The sequence below is a fragment of the Aulonocara sp. 'chitande type north' Nkhata Bay genome, linkage group LG20 (assembly GCF_057382095.1).
Source record: "Aulonocara sp. 'chitande type north' Nkhata Bay isolate Kocher_YH1m ecotype deep benthic linkage group LG20, A_spYH_male_GT1.1, whole genome shotgun sequence".
Taxonomy (NCBI): domain Eukaryota; kingdom Metazoa; phylum Chordata; class Actinopteri; order Cichliformes; family Cichlidae; genus Aulonocara; species Aulonocara sp. 'chitande type north' Nkhata Bay.
This window is the reverse complement of record NC_141363.1, coordinates 34,722,617-34,746,343: the sequence shown is the minus strand read 5'-3', so window position 1 is coordinate 34,746,343 and position 23,727 is coordinate 34,722,617. Positions and strand designations below refer to the sequence as shown.

At 38.7% G+C, this 23,727-nt stretch overlaps 1 protein-coding gene across 3 annotated transcripts in view; it reads right to left on the bottom strand.

Moving 5' to 3' along the window:
• Positions 1–23,727, bottom strand: part of LOC147306095 (metabotropic glutamate receptor 4-like) — a 201,107-nt gene that overhangs the window by 9,522 nt on the left and 167,858 nt on the right. For all 3 annotated transcript variants that reach the window (XM_086276116.1, XM_086276114.1, XM_086276115.1), the window contains 3 exons: positions 14,956–15,156; positions 4,727–4,863; positions 1,248–2,183 (listed from right to left, as the gene is read on the bottom strand). In XM_086276116.1, coding sequence (XP_086132242.1) covers positions 1,248–2,183; positions 4,727–4,863; positions 14,956–15,156 — 1,274 coding nt within the window. The remainder of the gene's footprint in view (positions 1–1,247; positions 2,184–4,726; positions 4,864–14,955; positions 15,157–23,727) is intronic.

The following is a 23,727-nucleotide window of genomic DNA, read 5'->3' as shown; positions in this document are numbered from 1 at the left end:
GCTGAATAAATAAAACATAGTTCATCTGTTGATCACTGTTAAAGTGAATGGCTGGCAAATACAACAATGTATGTGAAGGGCCTTTTTCATCAGTCGTCATAGTTTGTGATGCTTTTTTTGTTTTGTTTTTTTACTGTTAGACTGTCCAAAGATTTAGCTTGCAGTGTAAATCATATATGACCTTCAGTCATTCAACATGCCTTTGATTTGTATATGTGCCAGTTCAATTTAATTAAAACCCCTAATACAGAGAATAATTTCTCCTATCGTTTCATCCCCCTGCTTTTCACTGTTGGACATACAAATGAAGGCCAGAAGTGATTTTCACCTTCGCTGCCTCATCAGTGGCTGTGTTTACGTTCATGAATTACCATAGCAAATGGCAGCAAGCATGTTCACAAAAAAACTGCTATCCATTGTAAGACAACCTTATATTTCTTTTTTTCAAACTAAGGAGCTTTGTTTCCAAAAAACTCCAGATGTTACTATCAGAATATTGGTAGCCAATGTTCATGCAAATTTATCCCCACCTTTTTATGATATTAACAACCCAAAGGCTGCTATTATGGCTATAGTACTCCAATATTGAAGCTTCTGTTGCAGTTGGTGGTTTGACTTTTTCACTCTCTGCTTTTTAGATGTACACCTGCTCTGTGCAACCTCAAAATTAGCACTTGTAAGAGCTAATTTGCAATTCACTTTCAACTGACAAGCAACATCAACAGCCACAGTAATTTTATGCTACTTCTCAAACATGCGTTCTCTATTTCTGTGTGCATGAATGTGCAGTGATTGATTCAGCTTCACTGGGTGCAAATACTGAGTAGTCAAACACACATAGAAAGACAATTAAAGAAAACATATCCAAGCAAACTTGAGGTGAATGAATTATTCTCACAAGCCCACTTTAAAAGTCTTGTAATCCCACAGTGGAGCACAAAGCCCATCAGCTCATGATGAATAGCTCCACATATACAGACACAAGGAGCTGATGCTTTACAACAAACAGTTTGAGTGGCCATTTTCTTCATAATAAAAAGCACAGGAAATATAAAAGAACTACAAATGGAAAACTGACGTGAACATGCACAAGTGAATTCACTAGACTATTGTAGCCTTAAATAGAGAACTGCTGTTGAAAGCATACAGACTACACTGGCATCATACCATTCTAAACCAGTTACACAACTGGGACTAATTCAATTTGTGACCTTACTCTTCTAGCAAATTTTAAATTTGATATTTACCTTTTCCGCTGATTGTGAGGTCCCGAAGAAGATGGGGATAAAGGCAAGCCACACAATGCAGGTGGTGTACATTGTGAAGCCGATAGGCTTGGCCTCGTTGAATGTCTCTGGAACCCCTCTAGTCTTGATGGCGTAAACTGTGCAGGTGACCATCAGAAGCATGCTATAACCCAGCAGACAGATGAGAGACAGGTCTGATATATCACATTTCAAGACGCCACGGGCCATGTCGGGATTTGCTGTGCGCTGGTCTACATAGTCTATGATGGCTTGTGATGGGTCAACACCAAACCAGATGCACACTCCAAGGAGCTGCACTGATATCAGACTAAATGTGATAACTAACTGCGAGGCTGGGGAGATAAATCGTGGGCCACTGACCGACATCTTGCCCTGCTCAAAAATCCTGTAGATCCTATTTGTCTTGGTAAGCAGTGCTGCATAGCTTATACTCATACCCAGACCAAGGAAAATCCTTCGCAGTGAGCATACGAACACATCAGGAGCAGAGATCATAAGGAATGTTGTAGCATAGCACAGAAAGATACCTGTCAGCAACACATAGCTAAGCTCTCGACCAGATGCCTTAACAATTGGTGTATCATTGTAACGCACAAAGGTTACAACCACTAACAGAGTGGCCATAATCCCAAAGACTGCAATGAGGACTGGTATCACGGCCCATGGTGAGCTCCACTCTAGCTTGATAATGGGAATGGGAACGCAGCCAGTGTGGTTGTCATTGGGACGCAAATCAAAGCGGCACATCTTGCAGGTGTAATTGTCTGCCTGATACTGATAACCATCACAATTCTCGCAGTGCCAACAACAAGGAATTCCCTTCACTGTCTTCTTGCGCTGCCCAGGACGACAGGGTTGACTGCATATAGAGGAAGGGACTTCTTGTGTTTCACCAGGCCACTGCATGTCATTAGTCTAGATGGAAAGGTAAAAGAAAAAAAGAGCTTTAGTAACTCTGTCTACACAAAACATTTTTTCACATTTGTGTGTGTTTTTTAATCTATTTCCTATCGATATACTTGGCTTTTTCAAATGTAGTAGACGCAGAATATGCATAAGTATTGTGTATTTTATTGACATAATTTACTATATCTTCCTATATTTTAATCATATAATTGTAAATATTTTCAGTTATTCATTATAGTACAATTGAAAGTACATTAAAAAGGTTATTATTGAAAGAATATTGACAATATTTATTAATAAAATAATTAAGATATTAAGACACTTACTACATGATATGAGTTACATTGAGACTATTATTTATAGTTATTAGCATGGTTTCATTGGATCGAAGTTAAGTTTTATTAACTTAAATGGGTGTGGAAATGGACAGGAAAGTTTAATTCAAACACCCAAATAGTTAAATGATTGTTCTGACATTTCAAAAATTATGGTATTTCTTATTCTTCTTAGAGCTCTCAGCTACTGATGTTGGTGAGCTGGTGTTGTGTGTACTGCCATAACTCAGCTTCTTGATGTCTATGATAATCCAAAATCCTATCTACAGTATGCATGTAAACAAAATAAGAACACACAGAGGGAGACTTAAGAATCATTAATAGCAAAACATGATGGAAACATGTTTTTCCTCAGAGGATTTTGCATTTAAAATATAGTAGTTTTGATGCTTAAATATTCAGACACTGCAGATTCTGTGCACTATGTATACATTAAAAAGGAAATTGGTATTAGTGTGTAAAGAATGACAGCAAATGTCAAAAAAGGTTGATGCAAATAGTTGTGTAAAAATGTTGTTTCCTCCATTACACACCTACTGCTATCGCCATGATTTTGAGTGTAAATGTGGTCACGCTGCATAATACTGTCTTTTGACCCAAAGCATCTCTGTTTCTATAAATTCTTGAGATTTGAGTCACTATTGTGTTGAATGATTCCCTATAAAGCTGCATATAAGCAAGATGTATTTAGCATAGTTTTGGATATTAGGGATAAGTTATGAGGAAGTGCATAAATTAAGCTTTACTACATATGGGTTTTCTGTTGCTGTAAATGTCACATGTAATGACCACAAGTTTAGAGACTGGTTTAGCATTGTTGGGATGGGTTTAATCCAAATGACACTATAAATTTTACAGTTAGTTTAGTTTTTAGTTATTTATGTTAAGGCCCCAGTCACATAGGCCTAGAAACCAGTCACTACAGAAACTTTCCATCAGTAGGTATTCGCTGTTGATGGGAAGTGATTGCTGGCTATTGCCAGATGAAATTTTTCACATAGAGGACACCAAAAAAACCTTGTGATTGCTTCTGGAAGTCGCCTATAGTTTGCATGGAAGAGATTCACTAACTACTGAAGAGACCCAGATCACTGAATAGTAGTGAAAATTAAAAAGTATGATGCAATAAAAAAAAAAAAAAGGGAGACTTTGAAAAAAACAAAACAAAAAAAAAAAAACAGTGCCTTTTTCCTTTCCTTCAAAATAAAATTCACAACTTTTACTCTGAAGGTGCCGAAAGCAACACATTTCAAAAGGTGCAACTTTTACTTTGAAAGCTAATGGGTTCTGGTTTGAATTAAAGCACCAGTATTCCATCCATTTTGTGGTCGGTTCATGTGAAACTGCTATATGGTGACACATTTAAGGTGCAGGTATCCACCGCAGTATTCTTCTGAAAGATAGATGTTGCCATTCAGGCAATACCGCCACATCAGCGCTGATACAGGGAAACCAGAAGCAAAGATTTGGAAAAACAGAGTGGAGATTTTTTTTTTTTTTTTTAAAGCTTTCCACAAAGACACATGATTTCAAACTGTTGCAGCAAGATCTTCCAATGTATAACCTCTATAATCTTTAAGGTTATGTGCTAATATATTATTAAAATGACGGTAAAAAAAAGAAAGAAAAAGACGTGATTGCACACTTATGTTTTCAACCCAGCTGCTGTGGCACCGGTCCAACGCACCAGGTTACAAAAATAGAGAAATGAACGATTGTTCAAAGCTAAAAATTATGTCACATCTGTTGGTGTGCACTGCCATTGTGGTGTCGCTTGGACTGGCAGTGTGACTTGGTATACGGTTAGCATAAAAGTGTCTTATACACCACAGTTTCAGTACAGTTTAGCAAGTAGTGGGTGGGTGTTTGTGGACAAATTAACATCTTCCATGAACACTACAGGTGACCAAGGCAATTTTCTATCAACCAAACCAATCATATGGAGGTTTTTAGCATATCACATATAACTTTGAAGTCAACTGCCAGCAAGCACTTGCAAACAGTGTTCACAATGTGGAATTTTTTTTCAGTTTCTCAGTCTGTCCAGTAGTTGAAACAAGTGATTATAGTTTCAAAGCCAGGTGTTTTTTTTTTTTAACTTCAACTTCAACATGTTAACTCATACTTTGTGGAACTTTTTAAAAGTTCAATTATTAATGAACATTAGAAGAAAGCATACGATATTTCAGACATACCTAACAGTTTAAAAATACATACGTCTAGGTGGAGTTGATCTGTCCAGTGACCAATGATTTTGTATTCTGTGGTGTTTTTTGTTATCTGGTATTGGTAGATTTCATAACGACCAGGAGCATCTCCATTCTCATTGAAGACCACAGGGGTGCCAGCAATTCCTAAAGAACATAAAGGCAAAAAAAGCAGTGTAGTTATTTTGTTTTAAAGAGGATACTGTTAAAGCTGAAATCCAGTGTTGAACATTGCCATAAAAATTCAAGGTTTGATTTTCAAATTAAATGAGGTTGCAAGGGGAACTTCAACTTTGTGCTGCTATAGTGTTAATGACTGCAGCAAAATAGATGTTGACAGGCATGTTCTCCAGGTCCTCTGAGAAGGGCCAGGGCTGCTGTCTGTTCATGTTCCCGTATCATTTCACACTCTTTCATTCTGCTTATTGCCCCATTGAGTGTTATCCAGTAGGTCCCCACTCAGAGTGTTAACGAATGACAGCACTGATTTTGATTACCACTTTGAGGTCTCTCTCGTGTCCCTGCTTTTCTTTCCGAGCCAACCTACAATCCCCTCTTGCGCTTCAACTTGTTATAAAATTGTGTTTTAAGGAGTTGAAGATTTACAGAATTAGTGATGAGAGCCCGCCACCTCACTTATAAATGAACCAATAATGGTATCTCAGTTTGGCTGTTTGGTATACCATATTTGTTTTTTCTCATTTAATGAAATCTGACACTAGTCAGAAATTCTTTAACATATAACATAAAAATCATGCAGACGCTTGACAGTGTTTTCCAGCACTAGCGGGAGTTTATCATGTTCCACAAGTATTGACTGTACTGTCCTCTGTGATAACCAAAAAGGGAATTGTTTGTTTGAGTGTTTTGTTCTTTTTTAATAGGTCACACTATTGATTGTTGATTGTTGTTTGAACCTGTTAGCCAGATTTGGAAACCTGTGAGTCAAGCCATTAGACCAGATGTATTCTCTCCACCAGTGCAGATTTGTGTTTGTCAGAGGTCTCATCAAAATCCATAGAACGTAATTGCATTAGTGTCATCCTGGTGTATCAACCAGAGAGCATGTCTGAGACAACAGCAGGCAGTAATTGCAATTATGAAGATTTTCTTGCTCACCTCAGCAATAGAAGAAATTTGAGTAGGATGTGTATTTCCACTAATTTGATTGCCTTAATCAATTAGTTTCACATCTTGGGAGAGCTACATTTTGAGGAAACTGAAGACTGAGTCTAAGTGTTTCTTACTAACATGGAAATCAAATGGATAATACATTAATGCATGGGCATGATTAACAAGTACTCACATTGCAGGTCATTTGAAACGTGGGCAGTATCCAATATTCTTTTGTTGCGTCACTATGACGTTTGCATTTTTGGCATTAAATGCTTGGCGTCGTTGATTTTAATCTCGTTGGTTGGATCTTAGACTTCTTAACTGATAGATCTCAGTGTGTGAGAGTAAACGGCTGTTTTTCCAAACAGCTGAACTCTTCCACTGGCTCACCACAAGGTTGTTGTCTCTCTCCTCTTTTGTATATTTTGTACACTAATGACTGTCGCAGCACACAGGCCAATAGGCATTTCATCAAATACGCAGATGACACAGTCATTGTAAGCCTCCTTCATGGTGAAGAGGATTCCCATGGGCCTGTTGTGGAGGAGTTTGTTTCATGGTGTGATCAGTCCTTCTTAATGATTAACACCTTGAAAACCAAGGACATGGTTATAGATTTCAGGAAGTCATCCCCTCATCCTGAGCTTACAGTGGTAAATGGTGCAGCCATTGAAATGGTGGATAGTTACAAGTACTTGGGGGTTGTTCTTGATAAGACCCTGTCCTTTGAGTCACATCTTGCTGCTACAGTGAAAAAGGCCCAACAAAGACTGTACTTTTTAAGGAGGTTGAGAGGTTTTAATGTTTCATCTGAAATGATGACTCTCTTTTATAAAAGTTTTATTGAATCTGTTTTAACTTTCTGTATCATTGCTTGGTACGGTAGTATGTCCATGGATAATAAGACCAGACTTAACAATCTGGTTAAAGTGGCGGGCAAGATTTTAGGGAGGTCTCAGGTCCTGCTTGTGGACTTTTATAACAGGCAGGTGCTGAGGAAGGCAACTTCTGTCCTGTTGTGTTCAGATCATCCTCTCTTTAACGATTTTCAACTGCTTCCATCAGGTCGTCGTTATAAAATGACTGCAGTGAAGACAAAGCGACACAAATTGTCATTTGTACCTAGTGCTATTATCTTAATTAACAACACTAAATTGTAAGTGTTGTTGCCATTGCACATTGCACTTTTTTCGATGGAATATCTAGGTTGTTTTATCAGGCTTATATTATATTATAGTATTTTTTTAATGAGTGTACGTGATGTGTTGGTTGTATGTTTGTTGTTTGTTTTGACATACTGCGAATCAATTTCCCATCAGGGACAATAAAGTTACCATTGACCATTGACCATTGATGCCATCTTAGTGAACTTTATTTCTTGCTTCATCTTTTTTTAAATCGCATTACAAAAAATCTAAGGACAGTACTGCTTTCCAGTTGCATGGCTTTCTGTACTGCAAGAACTGACGCTACAGTTCCCAGACCACCTTTCGATGGTTATTATCGAATCAATTTGCCAGATTAAGGGCCCCAAGGTGTTGCTGATTATCTTTTCAGTATTTACTCTTCGGACTTTCGGACTGCCTCGAAGAGATTCTGGCAAACCGTCAGACGTCTCAGGAGGGGAAAGCGGTGCTCTACCTGCACTGTGTATAGTGCTGGCGGAGCGCTGCTGACGTCAACTGAGAAAATTGTCAGGCGGTGGAAGGAATACTTCGAGGACCTCCTTAATCCCACTGACACGTCTTCCGAGGAGGAAGCAGAGTCTGGGGATGAGGGGAATGACCCGCCAATTTCCGGGGGCGAGGTCACTGAGGCAGTTAAACAACTCCTTGGTGGCAGAGCCCCTGGTGTTGATGAGGTCCGCCCCGAGTTCCTGAAGGCTCTGGACGTTGTAGGGCTGTCCTGGTTGACACGCCTCTGCAATGTTGCGTGGAGATCAGGGGCAGTACCTGTGGACTGGCAGACCGGGGTGGTGGTCCCCATCTTTAAGAAAGGGGACCGGAGGGTGTGTTCCAACTACAGGGGGATCACACTCCTCAGCCTCCCTGGGAAAGTCTATGCCAGGGTGCTGGAAAGGAGAGTTCGTCCGTTAGTCGAACCTCGGATACAGGAGGAACAATGCGGTTTTCGTCCTGGTCGCGGAACACTGGACCAGCTCTTTATCCTCTCCAGGATACTTGAGGGTGCATGGGAGTTTGCCCAACCAGTCTGCATGTGTTTTGTGGACTTGGAGAAGGCATTTGACCGTGTCCCTCGGGGTGTCCTGTGGGAGGTGTTGCGGGAATATGGGGTGTCTGGCCCATTGCTACGGGCCATTCGATCCCTATACAACCGTTGCAAGAGCTTGGTTCGCATTGCCGGCAATAAGTCGGACTCGTTCCCGGTGGGTGATGGGCTCCGCCAGGGCTGCCCTTTGTCACCGGTTCTGTTCATAATTTTTATGGACAGGATTTCTAGGCGCAGCCAAGTGGCGGAGGGCTTTCGCTTTGGTGGCCTCAGAATCTCATCTCTGATTTTTGCAGATGATGTGGTTCTGTTGGCTTCATCGGGTGAGGGCCTCCAGCTCGCACTGGAACGGTTCGCAGTGTGAAGCAGCAGGAATGAGGATCAGCACCTCCAAATCTGAGGCCATGGTTCTCAGCCGGAAAAGGGTGGAGTGCCCACTCCGGGTCGGGGATGAGTTCCTGCCCAAAGTGGAGGAGTTCAAGTATCTCGGGGTCTTGTTCGCGAGTGATGGGAGAAGGGAGCCGGAGATCGACAGACGGATTGGGGCTGCAGCTGCAGTAATGCGGACGCTGCACCGGTCCGTCGTGGTGAAGAGGGAGCTGAGTGTAAAAGCGAAGCTCTCAATTTACCGGTCGGTCTACGTCCCTACCCTCACCTATGGCCACGAGCTGTGGGTAGTGACCGAAAGAACGAGATCGCGGATACAAGCGGCAGAAATGAGCTTCCTCCGAAGGGTGGCTGGCCTCTCCCTTAGAGATAGGGTGAGAAGTTCGGCCATCCGGGAGGGGCTCAGAGTAGAGCAGCTGCTGCTCCACATCGAAAGGAGCCAGCTGAGGTGGTTCGGGCATCTGACAAGGATGCCCCCTGGGCGCCTCCTGGGTGAGGTGTTCCAGGCATGTCCCACCGGGAGGAGGCCCCGGGGCAGACCCAGGACACGCTGGAGAGATTATATCTCTCGGCTGGCCTGGGAACGCCTTGGTATTCCCCCGGATAAGCTGGAGGAGGTGGCTGGGGAGAGGGAGGTCTGGGCCTCTTTGCTTAGGCTGCTGCCCCCGCGACCCGGCCCCGGACAAAGCGGATGAGGATGGATGGATGGATGGTATTTACTCTTCAGCTTTTATTGTCTTTTATGACACTGGGCTCAAGAATAATGTAGTCTTTCAAATAGTATCAGACCATCACAGTTTGGTGTTTTGCTTAAGATCTGTTATTATGGTATATACACACACTGCAAGCTTAAATTTGTTATACTTGAACATTTTTAAGAATACGATCCAGATCAACACTACATATGATTTGCTCCACATCTACAGTATGTTTTGTGAAATTTGTCATGCTAGTGTTGGTGTATTCTGGCTAATAAACAAACAGAAAAATGAGCAGTCTAAGCATACATCAGTGAAGTTTAAAATTCCCTCCATACCACGCATGAACGTCAGTCCTGGATTGAGAGTAATATATTACTGTTTGTGATATTTTCTGGAATATATAAAGATATAAAATTTCCCAAGTTTTCGTATTTTAACTTGATATGTCGCTCTGAAGATATGAGACATGCTTTATCTGACAAGTGATAAAAAAATCCTCCCAAAAACTCATAAACTTCTGCATAACCCTATTTGCACTGACTAAACCTCCTAACAAATAGCATTTTGGTCAGGAATATCGACAGAGAGTCACTTCTCTTAATCTTTTGCTTTTAACATTCTGTTGTTCCTGGTTGCAATATTGTAACCAGAAGGTAGCTGTTCGGCCCTAGTGTATATGAAAATTTGACCTTTTCACCTTTGTGTTATTTGTTTATTTATTTGATTTTGTTACTCCACTGTTGACTTCCAGACCCTTGATACCATTGTCTCTGTTTAACACCGACATGTAAATAATACCCTCCACTGACTGTTGTGCCCTCCCATCCTCTTATGTGTCAGTGTAAATGCAATGCCTGTTGACTGCTTTTGGGTTATCTTTTCTTCCCAGACCCACTCTCTGGGCTGTTAATAGACACACCACCACAGGAGACCGTAAGAAACAGAACTTGGAGTAATTCCTTTGACAATTTGAAACATACTGTATAAATAGCTATGTTGAAACCCCAGACTAAAAGACAAATATTTAATTATGACATGTTTAATATTACTTACCTACTATCAGATTTATGGTCTGCGAGGTTTACTTTATAACGCTAAACGGAAAAATAGTATTAAACAGAATTAAGTTTGGACTTTTTCTTAAATCTAACCAATATCAATTTATTTCACTTTATAATAGATAATAATCATGGATCAAAAAGTATCAATTTCATGTACAATATTTGTAAAGTTTTGGGTATCCTTTAGTCAGCGTGTATGTCTATAGAAAATTCCCATAATACACAGGGATCATATGGATGCTGACATTGTTCAGAGCTTTTAGGCTCCGATTCTGTGAACTGAAAGACTCTTAAAAGCAAAGCGAGCTAGGCAGGATTCCGGTAATGTGAAGCATTGATTTTCTAGCCATCGCTGTTGAAAATCCGATGGCTTCAGTGCTGACAAACCTTCCAGTAACATAAAACCACGAATAAAATAATGCATAAAGATTTGAAGAACACTAATTTTGTACTGCACATCTATACATATAGCATTGCTGATTAAAGTTTTATGGTGCTATGAGGATTGATCTTTTAGAACTAACCAAAGATGACTCCTGGATACAAATCTAAACAATGTCTTTACCTATTCCATTTGTTTAATTTTGCACAAATATGGATTGACCTCCTTGCACAGTAATAAGCACACTCACAAACACTTTTGACATAGACAAATTTCCTGAGTTCTGCAGTGTTTCCTTTCAGTATCCATCAGGGATGAAAACTGGAAGCTGCAAACACAAGAGTCAAGTTAAACTTTACTATCCTTGACAAGAACGAATGAGTTCATGTTTGCTTAAGTCAAACAGACACAAAATTTAGGCCCTGACTAATCACTGGGCAGTTGGATGCCTGTCTGGTATATCATATAATTTTGTCATCTGTTTTACAGATGGAGCAGATTGTTGGTCTTTAATAACTGCTGTTTGCTACTGTATTTACAGTAGGAGGCTAAGGGGGTGTTTTGTGTTTAAAATCCTTACTTTGTACTTGGTTGAGTCAAGAAAAGGTTGTTAAAAGCAAATAATGGTTGTCTGTAGGAAATGAAAAAACAAACCAAGGACTTACATTTTTAATTCCTTTCTTTGGGGAATTTGGAGGCCAGGTTAACACCTTGAACTCTTTTTCATTTTTCTGAAACAATTCCTGAACAATTTTGCAGTATGGCAAATTCCATTACAAACAGACAACTACCATCAGAGAACACCTATGTAGTTATTAGGTAAAAATCACATAATGCATGGAAGGGAATCTGGCAAATCAGGAGACAGGTACAGCGAAAGGTCATGCACTTGAAATTAAGGCTGGAATGCTGTACCATTTAGAGCACAAAAACAATTGAGCAGCTACGACAAAAATACACTTGCCGGCCACTTTATTAAGTACACCCACCCAACTGCTTGTCAATGCGAATATCTAATAACCCAATTGCATAGCAGCAACTCATTGCATTTAGACATGCTCAAAATGAACTGCTGAAGTTAAAACTCATCATAAGAATGGGAAAGAAAGATTATTTTGACTGGAGCTTGGACTCACAGCCTGGGTATTTCAGGAAATGCTCATCTACTGTGATCTTTCTGCACAACAAATTCTACAATAAAGATTATGGTCTGAAAATCATCTAGTAAAGAGAATTGTTCTGCTGTCGACAGATGTGAACAGAATGAGAAGAAGAGAATGCCTTTAAACTTAGATTCTTCTTTACTTTGATTTGCATCATCAGTTTACAGTGGTACATTATTTTTAGTTTACTATACATGGCATCCTTTATCTATTTTCCATTATCTAGGAATTCTCTGTGCGAAATACCTCACTGATATCTGCTTTGATAGGATAGGAAGACAAAATGAACTTAAATAACTACTTGTTACAATCAATGTAGGTGGAAGAGCATCTCTGAGAACACAACACATCAAAGCTTGAAGGATTAAAGCCGCAGAAGACCACACTAGATGTTACTTGTGTCAGCTGTGAACAGGAAACAGAGCTCAGCAACAGGAGATTGGAAAAATGTTGCGTTGACTGATGAGTTTCAGTTTTTGCTGCAACATTTGAATGGTAGGGTGTAAACAATGTGAAAGCATGGATCCATCATACTTTGTATCAACTGTATGTTTTGGTTGTTCTGGTAGAATGTTGTGTGTTATATTTTCGTAATACATTTTAGTACTAAAATAGTAGTAGTAAAGATTAAAGAAAGCCCTGAGTAGTGTTTCTGACAATGTTTATGACCACAGTGTACCTATCTTCTGACTGGCTTTTCCAGCGAGATAATGTGCATGTCACAAAGCTCAAATAATCTTAAACGGGTTTCTTGAACATGACAGTGAAGTCTCTAGTTTCCAAATCGCCTTTGGGGTGAGGTGGAATGGTAAATTCATGTCATAAATGTGAAAAATATTGTGTCAAAATAGAACAAAATCTCACACTATTTTGACTCTATGCCATGAACAATTAAAGCAGTTCTGAAGGTAAAAGAAGTCAAATTCTCTAGTAAGTGATTTTGCTGATGTGACACAGGTGCTCTTGACAATTGGTGAGAAAATAAATAATGGGTTGAGGTAAAAATGATTTGGTATATGTGGTCGGCAACAATATTTATATAATCCACATGCCTCATGCCACATGCCAGGACCCAGAGTTTACCAGAAGGAGATTATCCAGAATATCACACTGCCACAGTCAGCTTACCTTTTTTGCAGTGCATCCTACAGCTATCTCTTGCCCAAGGTTTTCATTAAAAGTTTATGGTGTGCAATAGTCCCAGCCTTTCCAGCCTTTATCATTTATTGAATCTTGGGTGCTCATGACCCTGTAGCCAGTTGGACTTATTTTTAAAGGTAGTTGCCAAACTTGGTACTTCCAAGATAAGGAAAACCTAAGAATATCTTTATCTAGCTTTTAGAATCAGGTCCTTGTCAGTGCTGTTCAGATATTTATGCTTGCTCATTTTTTTCTTCTTCCAACACATTAACTTAAAAAATGCGTATTTATTCCCCACCCCTTGAGAGGAATTATTTATAAGACGCAGCAGTGTTGTTTACTTCATTTGTAAGTGATTGAAATGTGTAACTGAACTGTGTAATTCCTACAGCCACTAGAGGTCTATGTGAATTGAATGTAAGCATTTTATGTGTGAAAGCATCCCGCTTATAAACACTAAGAGTAGGATTCATCGAAGCTACTGGCCAAGCTCCAGACAGATACGTTAGCAACTGACGTCTGGATTCCAAAGAAGTGGAGCAGATTTTCTTTTGCTTCATCGACAACTTTCTTAATTGTGTAATTTACTGTATATTATTCTTGTCACATACTTAGCTGTAGAATGATTATCCCTGACCAAAAGATCCCACTCTATAATTGTCATAGAAATAAATGTGTCCATTACTATATAATTATCTGTGAGGGTGGAGCAGGTGGAGACTGTGTCAGACCACTCATGTTGCATTCTGCTTGATTGCATGGCCCTCTTCTCTTGTCATATAATTAACTCAAGCTGTTATAACTACTTACACTGACCTAAGGTAGACCTCAAATTTTCATATGTTGTTTATTCAATCTTTGCAAACTACAAGATTATCTTCATGCCCATGCTGTGTATATATGTACCTTTTTTTAATACGGTAAGGTCGGATCTACTTCATAGTGTCATTATACAGGCTTTTGTGAAATTATGCAAATAACAGTGGCAGTTTTAATCACATGCTGAAACCAGATGAAATCCATTTTTTTGTCTTGGGTCAGCTAGTGGTAAACAGTATTTCTCTACGTTTAAGTATTACAGTTTTATAAAGAGACAGAGAGAAGCTGAACTTCTGAGTTTGAGAAAAAGCTACTTTATTAGCTGCTCCCTTCCTGACGAAAGGATTTGTTTTCCTGGCTAGAACTGCTTCAGCAACCTTTCACTTGTTAAATGAATATGTTAACCACTACACTATGGAGGCAGCAGGTTGAGAAGTAAGAACAACTCGACGAAATATGTATTGACATTTGCTTATTAAAGTCTGAAAAATTCCAGTTTTTGTGACCTTTATAAAGTTTTATAAGCACAACAGGATTTCCCTCAAATCATACACCGTCACAGTTCAGGGATAGTCATGAAGCTACGTTAAATGTAATCAACTCATATCTCTTTCTGTCTCAGAGACAACTGCATCCTGTTTTTGCCAGTGACACTTTACATTGGACAACTACTGGAAAACTACCGATGCCCATTTCTGTTGTGCCTTATGTTAACGTGCTTCCCACTCTCATTTACATATAATTTTAAGCAGCAAGTGTACTTAAAGCAGCAGATCTCCTGTGTGGGCAATTCAATGCTTACATGATAAGGCAGGAAATCTCACAAAGCGCAGTTCCTGCACATCATCAACCATGATAAAACATGCTGTTCTGCTGGTGATTGTCAATCCTCCTACGGATCTCAGCCTCAGTACTTCCTGGAAATAATTTACTTTCAGACGCCTGATAATTTGAGACCACTGCATAGTATATAACTAAAGGCTCTGCACAAATATGCTAGTGAACCCAAAAATGCACCAAAAAGTTGTGTACTACTCACATCTATAAGGTATTCTGGTCCTGTTTTGATGGTTGACTGATATATTGACACATCCCTATGATAAATATTGTTTATAAGGAAAGACATTTCATTTTATTTGATACTTTAGCTGAAAATACTTCCCAGACTTTCATGTCCATCTTGTTTTCACACGGCAAAATGGGTTAGGGTTATGTGCTTTATCAGAATTAGGAATACATACCTGTAAAGTTGACACTGCGGATATATTTGAGAAGCAGTGTGCCATTGATAGTGTCCATCTTGGAGCAAAGGCCAACTTTTCCAGGACAGAGGTCTTTGTGCATATTATGTAGAGCGTGAGCCATTGCGTACACTGCATCTATAACAAACTGAACCTTCCCCTCCTGTTCATATGATGAATCTTTTCCGATCCGCTCATGGTCTGAAAGAAAACAATAACAAGATTAAAAAAATAAAAAATAAGAATTTGTTAAATCCAAACCTAAAACTAACTCCATAAATGAATTTTTTTTTAAAACAAAAAACAAAAAAACAAGTTGATTATGCTCACTGCTTACTTTAATTTATATGTTTTACTTAGGTTTCCATGCTGTGTTTTACTGGCTGAGTTGCTGCAATCTTGAAAGACAGTCATGACTAGAATCTTTGATATGAAAAACCATCATATTTAGAACAAAAGAGCTGCTTGGTAATCAGTGGAAAAAATAAAATAAGAATGATTGCTAATGTTTAAATCAAGCAAATTATAACCTTTCAAGAAGCCGGAATGCTCAATTGTGAAAGAGTCTTTTTTCCACTAGATGGATTTTGAAAGAGATTGGCACTGAATTGTGCGTGTTAACCCTTAATTGTATAACATCTCTTATAAACATCAATCACAGAATCTCTTTCCACAGAATCCAAAATGCTCTCTTGTGAAGCCTTTCTCTTTACGGCCTGTTGATCACTGATTAGACCAACTCAGGAATATTCGACAAGACTCGTATAACCTCATTTGCCTTTTGCACTGCTTTAGATAGACTTTGCATCATGCAAAGATGTTAATTGAAATGAGTTTTTATCTTTTAAACTAAGGAAAAGTTTATGTTGCTTGATAAGGCAAGGTATGTTGCAGTTGTTTATCCATATGTTTTCTTAGTGTTTATCCCCACAACATTATATGTTACCTATTGCACATTAATCATGCGTTCAGAGTGGTTGAGTGACAGGGAAGGAAAGGTAGAGATGGTAAGAGAGTTCTAATCATTCTTTAGTTTTAATGCAATTAGTTATGACAGGTGTATATCAATCTTAACTAAGGTTGTCTTCTCTGTAAGTAAGATTTCAGTTAGCAGCTTAATCCTTTTTATCATCCAGTGTACTACAAAGTAGGTCAAGCATAAAAAAATAGCAGTTAGACACTGTTGCTGTTTTAAGTGAAGTGTGCAACAATCAGAATGTACAGGGGTTTAATTGCAAGGTTTAGAGTTTGAACCTTTAAAGGTATCGTGAGAGAAAAAAGTGAGTTTACAGCACATTAGCTTGTTTATCATTAAAGTTTTAGGCAAATATCATGGAAGAAGCCTGTTGATAACTGTTATATTGCCTTGAGGTATGTGTCTTTGTTATGGGGTAACAGGGGAGCCAAATGTCTTACATTCACCTGCAAATCTAAAACTAACCCTCTAAACTTCTGTCTGTTAGTCTCACATTTTGTTCCAATAGATTTTAGTGCTGCTCCGAAGAAGAGAGTCGATAGACATACCTCGTGTGCACTAATTTAACCAGCCGTTTATTTGAAACACATTTGAGCACATCTTTTCTCTTTGTGATGGTTGGTAATTTTCTGCTGCCTACAATTGAAGGAGGATTACTGTCTGAATTTTAACAACCTGAAATTAATTGTGTGCAGTGTAATTGTCCTCACCTGCACAGAATGTGACAAATATCTTTTAGGAGATGCTCAGCTTTTAAAAGAACATGAATTAGAGCGTATTGCAAAACAATCTCAGAAAATATGACAGGAAAGAAAAGTGACTGTTGAAAGTACGTATAACGTGACACTTTATTTTTCTTTGTGGTGACAGCTTGTTCAAATCACACTGAAACCTGACAACCTTTAGTTGAGGTTCATTTTCATTAGCTCAGTAGATGGTTTGTGTCACCCCGTCTCTTTATGTTTTGAAAGGTTAATGCATTTTTACAACAATTAGATCGTCTGGTTTTGAATTCTGCTCAGCATGAGAAGAAAATGTTTTTCAATCTCTTCTCGAAAAAGACTTCAAAGTATAATTCCCACTAATGGCTAATGACAACAACACAATGTGGAAAATTAGCAAAAAAGTAATAATCAATTAGAGTTGCAAATGTGTGTGCTGCGCATTTGCAAGCTGTTTCACAATAACAGAAGAGTTGTTTTTGCTCTGACATTTGATAATAATTACATCAAAAATCGAATTTAAATTATCCGCTCGCAATCATTAAGGGAGAGGACTTTGTGACATTTCTTTCAATTGTGGTTAAAGCACATCCAAGGAGGAGTGTCAAAGAAGTCACAGTTCTCTTATTTTAAGCTATTAATAATTATTATGCCTTATATTTTAAGAACCAATTAAGTAATCTAAAGATTATGATTATGGATCCAAGTAGCCATATTGTAGGAACACTATAGTAATTGTTTCTAATACTAGGTGCTTGTGCAAAAAAAAAAAAGTTTTTAAATTCCCAGACTCTAAAAGTTGTACCCATAGGTAATGCTGTAATAAGTAAGTTCCAAAACCTTTCTAACTTGTAATCAACAGTCTTTATGATTTGCTCCACTGTCTCCTAACTGCAGTACTTGCTAAAATATTTTCTCTTTGAAGGAGGTAAATGTTAATAGTTCAGTCTTGGTCGACCCTGACCATTGCTACTTGCAGCTATGTTTTACATGTTGATTCTGTGCTTTCATACTTTGTTCATACATTTCTAGAGGAGATTTGCAAATAATGAAAAAGGGATTGGAAAATGTATCTCTTCAAATGTGTGGGCATGGTATGTGTGCCTTATGTGATTTATGCAGTTTGAGTGGTGTTTTTCTGTGTGCACTCAGTGCAAAATATACACATAGTAATGTGTGATATGACAGGGATAATTAACCTCCTGTAGAGGACTGACTATAATATTTCTATAATATGTTACAGTTTTTTGTGATTTTTTTTTTTTTTTTTTTTGGGGGGGGGGGAATCACATTAAAAATAGAGATTAATGGAGAATGTAGAGTTTTAAACAAAACAAAGACTTCTAAGTATTTTTTTACTGAAGTGAGAGGTAAAGCCATATGCTTAGTTTGTGGAGAGCAGATGGTTGTGTTTAAGGATTTGATTCAACATTATGAGACTGAACACACAGAGAAAAACAAGAACTTTATTGATGCAGAGCAGGAACGGACATCTAAACCTTTTCCTGCAAAGCTGCAGAAGCAACAAGGACAACACGTTTTACACATCCAGGGATGGAGTGCTCAAGACCAACTATGTGATTTCCAACAAAATTACACAAAATACTGAGCTATTGTTAATGGGGAGCTGATCAGACAATGTTTAGCAAACTGTGAAAAGTGTGCTGAGGAAAAAAAACAAGCATTTATGAATGTGCCCCTCCAGGTGAAAAATAGCTAGATATAAAGACACTGAAGGGAATCTGGAACTTCAGCTGAAAAACTAAGTGGACAGTTTAAACTTTTCCTTCCTGGCTCTGTGATAATGTGTGCAATAAAAGAAAATTCTGCATGCAAGTTCAAGAAAGTAGTTGCATGCTTGGATAAGCTAAGGCTGAAAATGGTAGGTGTTACTACAAATGGTTTTTAAAGCAGAAATGACTAAAATGAGAAGTTTAATTGATATGTTTGTACTGTATTATACACCAGGTTTTCTGCTAGTGCTAAAATTTAACCATGTGATTGATGTAACTAAAATAGCTAACTTCGTCAGTGTAATAGCACTGTGTCACAGACAGTTTGTTCCATGTAATTATGAAACAGCTTGCATGGAGACATAGGCTACCATACAGCTGTCAGGTAATAAAATGCTAAAAAACCAAAAACAAATATATGCAACCTGAGAGCAGGAATTTAAGAGCTTTGTGAGAAGAAAGCCATTGACATTTCTCAGCTCTCAGATTGAAGGTAAATCACTGATTTGTTACTGATGTGCACTCATGAAGCAGTTAAATACCAAACTGATAGGCAAGGGCTGCACATCAAACGTATAGCTTAGGCAAGGTTTTCATGAGAAAGTTGCTGTTTCTGTCAAGCCTGTTGGGCAGCAACATTCTTACTTGCATATCAACAGTGAAAGAAGCCATACCATTGGCTGATCACCACGGCTGGTACTGTTTTACGTTAGGAGCCCTTCTTGATGAGATTTCATGGGGATTTGAAGACTTCAAAACAGTTCAGAGTGAAATGCACATGATTTCCTCTCCCTTCACTTGCAGTGTGGATAATGCATCCAGTAATGTTCTGCAAGATCTCATCGACCTGTAGTCAGAGTCACTGCTGGCAGAGCATTTTGAGCCAGGATCGCTGTTGGATTTTCATTCTTCTTTCATAGAGGAAAACTTTCCTTATGTAAGGACAAATGCACAGAATGTTTTTTTGTTTTCTCTTTGGAAATAAACAAACATTCTGAGGAATGAAACAAATACAAATGCAGATACAGAGTCTCTAACAGTGACAATCATCTGTCCGCTGTCCTTCACTGAACCTGAGTTTAAACAGACTCTCACTGAACAGGGAAAAAAAGAACTGAAGTAATTAACCTACAAACAAAACAGCAACAGCACTTTGTATAAAGTTAAGTCTTGCAATGATTTTTGTAAATGTTGATTTTTACTATGCCTATTTTACATTTTCATTGCCTTACCAATAGTTTATAAAGAGATAAAGTTAACATTGAGCAAATTTGAGGTCAGTTTATTGGTGCTGCCAAAACAGTCAGTTTCTCATGTGGCAACTTTGGAAAATCAATTGCCCATTCCTGATTTAAATGGTTAATATAATGTATATTATATAATGTCTGTTGGGGAAATTGCTTCCAAGTTCACTATCAGATCAATGAGTGGCTCACTGACATCTTTCTTTGTAATTTGGAAAGCGCAAATACCCACACATTAATTATTATCACAAAAAAACTAAGTAATGTTATTGTTATCCATATTGCTATTGGTTAAAACTGTTTGAACTGTCTGGGTAAAAATATATGGGGAACTCATGTCTCATTAGTTCCATCTATATAGAAATCCTTAACAAGGTAGCATATTTGATCTTACTTTAACAGATACCATTCCTTCACAAATATTATGATGTTTACTTTTAAGGTTTAGGCAGCTTTTCTGACTAAAAAATTGAGGGGAAAACAGTAACTGCATGTTGAGTTGTGCAGCAGTAAGGTCACCAGTGCAAAACAAGCATTAATGCGAGTGAAGATGAAACCTTGCAACTGTTTCCTTTAATCAGTGCTTGAGGAGTTTCTATAAAGGCAAACCCTGAAATTCTGAAAGAATATTACTCAAGAAAGCTCCAGATCATCCTGTATGCTCTTGCTCACAATGTACCTTTGCTCACAAAGGTAAATTTTCTTTGTTTGTCCTCTTTCATTCCAGGTGAAGGCTAAAGCAAAAATCTGATTTTATGATCTGCTTTCTTTCATTATCATGCTAGTCATTAGTTGGGATATCTGCCCAACTAATGTACTTATTGTGCTTTCTTGTAAGGATACAGTGCTGCCCACTATATATTGTAAATATAAAGCTTTACAATTCAAGCAGCTTTAGTGCTACATTACTGTCTATATAGGATACATTTGTTTTTACTCTTTTAGCTACATTAGAGTACAAGTTATTAATTATGTCGCTTTTGTTTACATCTGGTTTAAAATGTATCTAAAATGTTCACACTGGCTGTTTGTATTCTCCATCATTTTGTTTCTTGCAGATTTCTGCCCACAACACACAAAACAGCTGAAAAATGAAAGAATGAGAATGTATACACATTTTGATGGCTTAATATAAACCATATGCTCCCACTCTAAAGTTTGACACAACACAGAACTCTTGGATTTCTTGCTTTTTTTCTTATATAGTTACTAACTATATAGGTGTTGGGTGACTGAGGCATGTATTCCCTTGGAACTTATGGTCACTGTATAGGCTGCTGAGATCATTCGGTACTATTACGTTGTGTAAATGCAGTGTTTCACAGACTAAGAGTATTTGTAGTGGCAGTGAGGCATAGGCACACAAACATACTTGAACATGTGTGCAAAACAAGACACACACACTCTTTTAAATGATCTAGCTCCAACTCCAATGCCACCATATTGGACTGCAGCTGGCGACAGTAGTTATTGTTCTGCTCTGCAGCCTTGATGAGGTACAGCATAGCAGCACCATATTTCCATCAGGGGAGCACAAAAAAACTGAGATGTAACTCATACCTGGATGAACTAAAAACTAAAACATTGCTACCATGACAGTTTGAGGGTTTTCAGATTTGTTAATGTACCAAAGACAGACAGTAAACCTAAATATTAGTTGGTTTTCAGTCATTTTTGTTTTTTCATGTCGCAGATACCCAGTTTTTAGTATCTTGGATATAACAAAAAAGTATCATAACAGTAGCTATCACATTTCTTTTCTAATCTAGTGTATTGCCACCCTCCTTATCTTAAAATATAGACTATATCTCGAAAAATGGCAATGTCCATGAAGGATTACAAACCTCTGCCAATTTCCTGTTGTAATTAAAAAGCATTGTCGTAATCACCAAATCACTGCCGCAGCTGCAATCAATGGATATTGTAGTTCTCCCTCCCTATCATTCTTTTAAACAATAATTCAATATAACAGATTTGTATAAAAATGTGGATAAATTAAATGATTTATAAAATGGGATATCCCCTTTGGTTGTTTCCGAGCTAGTCAATATTTTCTCGACAGAGAGAAAAAAATTAATTTTGTTCCTGTACTTGATCTTTAATCCAAAGCTTGACATTTGCCTATGATCCCAAGACAATCAAAGAGCTGTCACACACTGTTTAGTTGTATTGTGTGTTCTTGATGTTTTCATCGAGCAATGGAATTCAGACAATTGAGCAGGCAGGCAGGCAGACATGTATTTGTGGCTGCTAGCCTTGATGACTCATGTCTGCAGGGATACAAAGCAATAGAATGACTCAAGCCAGTTTGCCTCACTCCAACTGTGACCCTCAACATGTGCTGAAATGACGTCAAGAAGAAGCAGTGCACCTGCAGAAGCTGTTATCTTTGCCAAAAGCCCACTAAGAAAACATTAATTAGTGGAAATGCTGAATAAAATGTCTTAACTGTTTAAACACACACACACACACACACACACACACACACACACACACACACACACACACACACACACATATAAAGTGTATATATTCACATACACTCTATTTCAGGTCTTGTGCAACTGCTACAGTTGTTCCTTTAGCTCCTAGGACTTGGAAGTGCATTAGGATTGCCACATCTATCACAACTGCGGTTTTCTGCTCCTTGACAACTGCTGCTAGATATCAGGTAGAGACATCCATGCACTGTGAGGAGTTTTCATGCCTTCACATCAGTGGCCTCCATCTCCTCTTGTAGCCAGTTTATTCTTCCACTGGGGTATCTGATTACTGGTAGAGTGTATGTATTGATGGCTTGGATCTTATTCGTACCAAAGACTTTCGGGAAGTATTTGGCTGTGACTGACCTTTGTACATCTTTATCATAGTTCCCACTGGCCTGTGGGATACTCAAATATGTTTAGATGTCCTGTCTATCTGCTCTTCTGCATTCTAGTAGCTTCGTCCCTTCAGTCCAGATCACCTCCACTTTCTTTGCAACCATTCAGCCACACATATCCTGTCCAAATGACATCCTGATGTCCTTGCTGTAGATCCTTGTGAGCTGAGTCAATATCTTACTTCTGGAATGCAGCTTGATGTCATCCATGTGCAGGATGTGGCTGATGGTGACTCCACTCCTAATTCTATATCAGTATCCACTCTTAGCGATGACCTGACTTACGGGGTTAACGTCTATGCAGAACAGCAATGGGGGCAGTGCATCACCTTGGTACAGTGGGGCAAAAAAGTATTTAGTCAGCCACCGATTGTGCAAGTTCCCCCACCTAAAATGATGACAGAGGTCAGTAATTTGCACCAGAGGTACAATTCAGCTGTGAGAGACAGAATGTGAAAAAAAAATCCATGAATCCACATGGTAGGATTTGTAAAGAATTTATTCGTAAATTAGGGTGGAAAATAAGTATTTGGTCACCTCAAACAAGGAAAATCTCTGGCTCTCACAGACCTGTAACGTCTTCTGTAAGAAGCTTTTCTGTCCCCCACTCGTTACCTGTATGAATGGCACCTGTTTGAACTCATCATCTGTATAAAAGACACCTGTCCACAGCCTCAAACAGTCAGACTCCAAACTCCGCCATGGCCAAGACCAAAGAGCTTTCGAAGGACACCAGGAAAAGTATTGTAGACCTGCACCAGACTGGGAAGAGTGAATCTACAATAGGCAAGCAGCTTGGTGTGAAAAAATCAACTTTGGGAGCAATCATCAGAAAATGGAAGACATACAAGACCACTGATAATCTCCCTCGATCTGGGGCTCCACGCAAGATCTCATCCCGTGGGGTCAAAATGATCATGAGAACGGTGAGCAAAGATCCCAGAACCACACGGGGGGACCTGGTGAATGACCTGCAGAGAGCTGGGACCAAAGTAACAAAGGTCACCATCAGTAACACACTACAACAGCAGGGAATCAAATCCCGCAGTGCCAGACGTGTTCCGCTGCTGAAGCCAGTGCATGTCCAGGCCCGTCTGAAGTTTGCCAGAGAGCACATGGATGATACAGCAGAGGATTGGGAGAATGTCATGTGGTCAGATGAAACCAAAGTAGAACTTTTTGGTATAAACTCAACTCGTCGTGTTTGGAGGAAGAA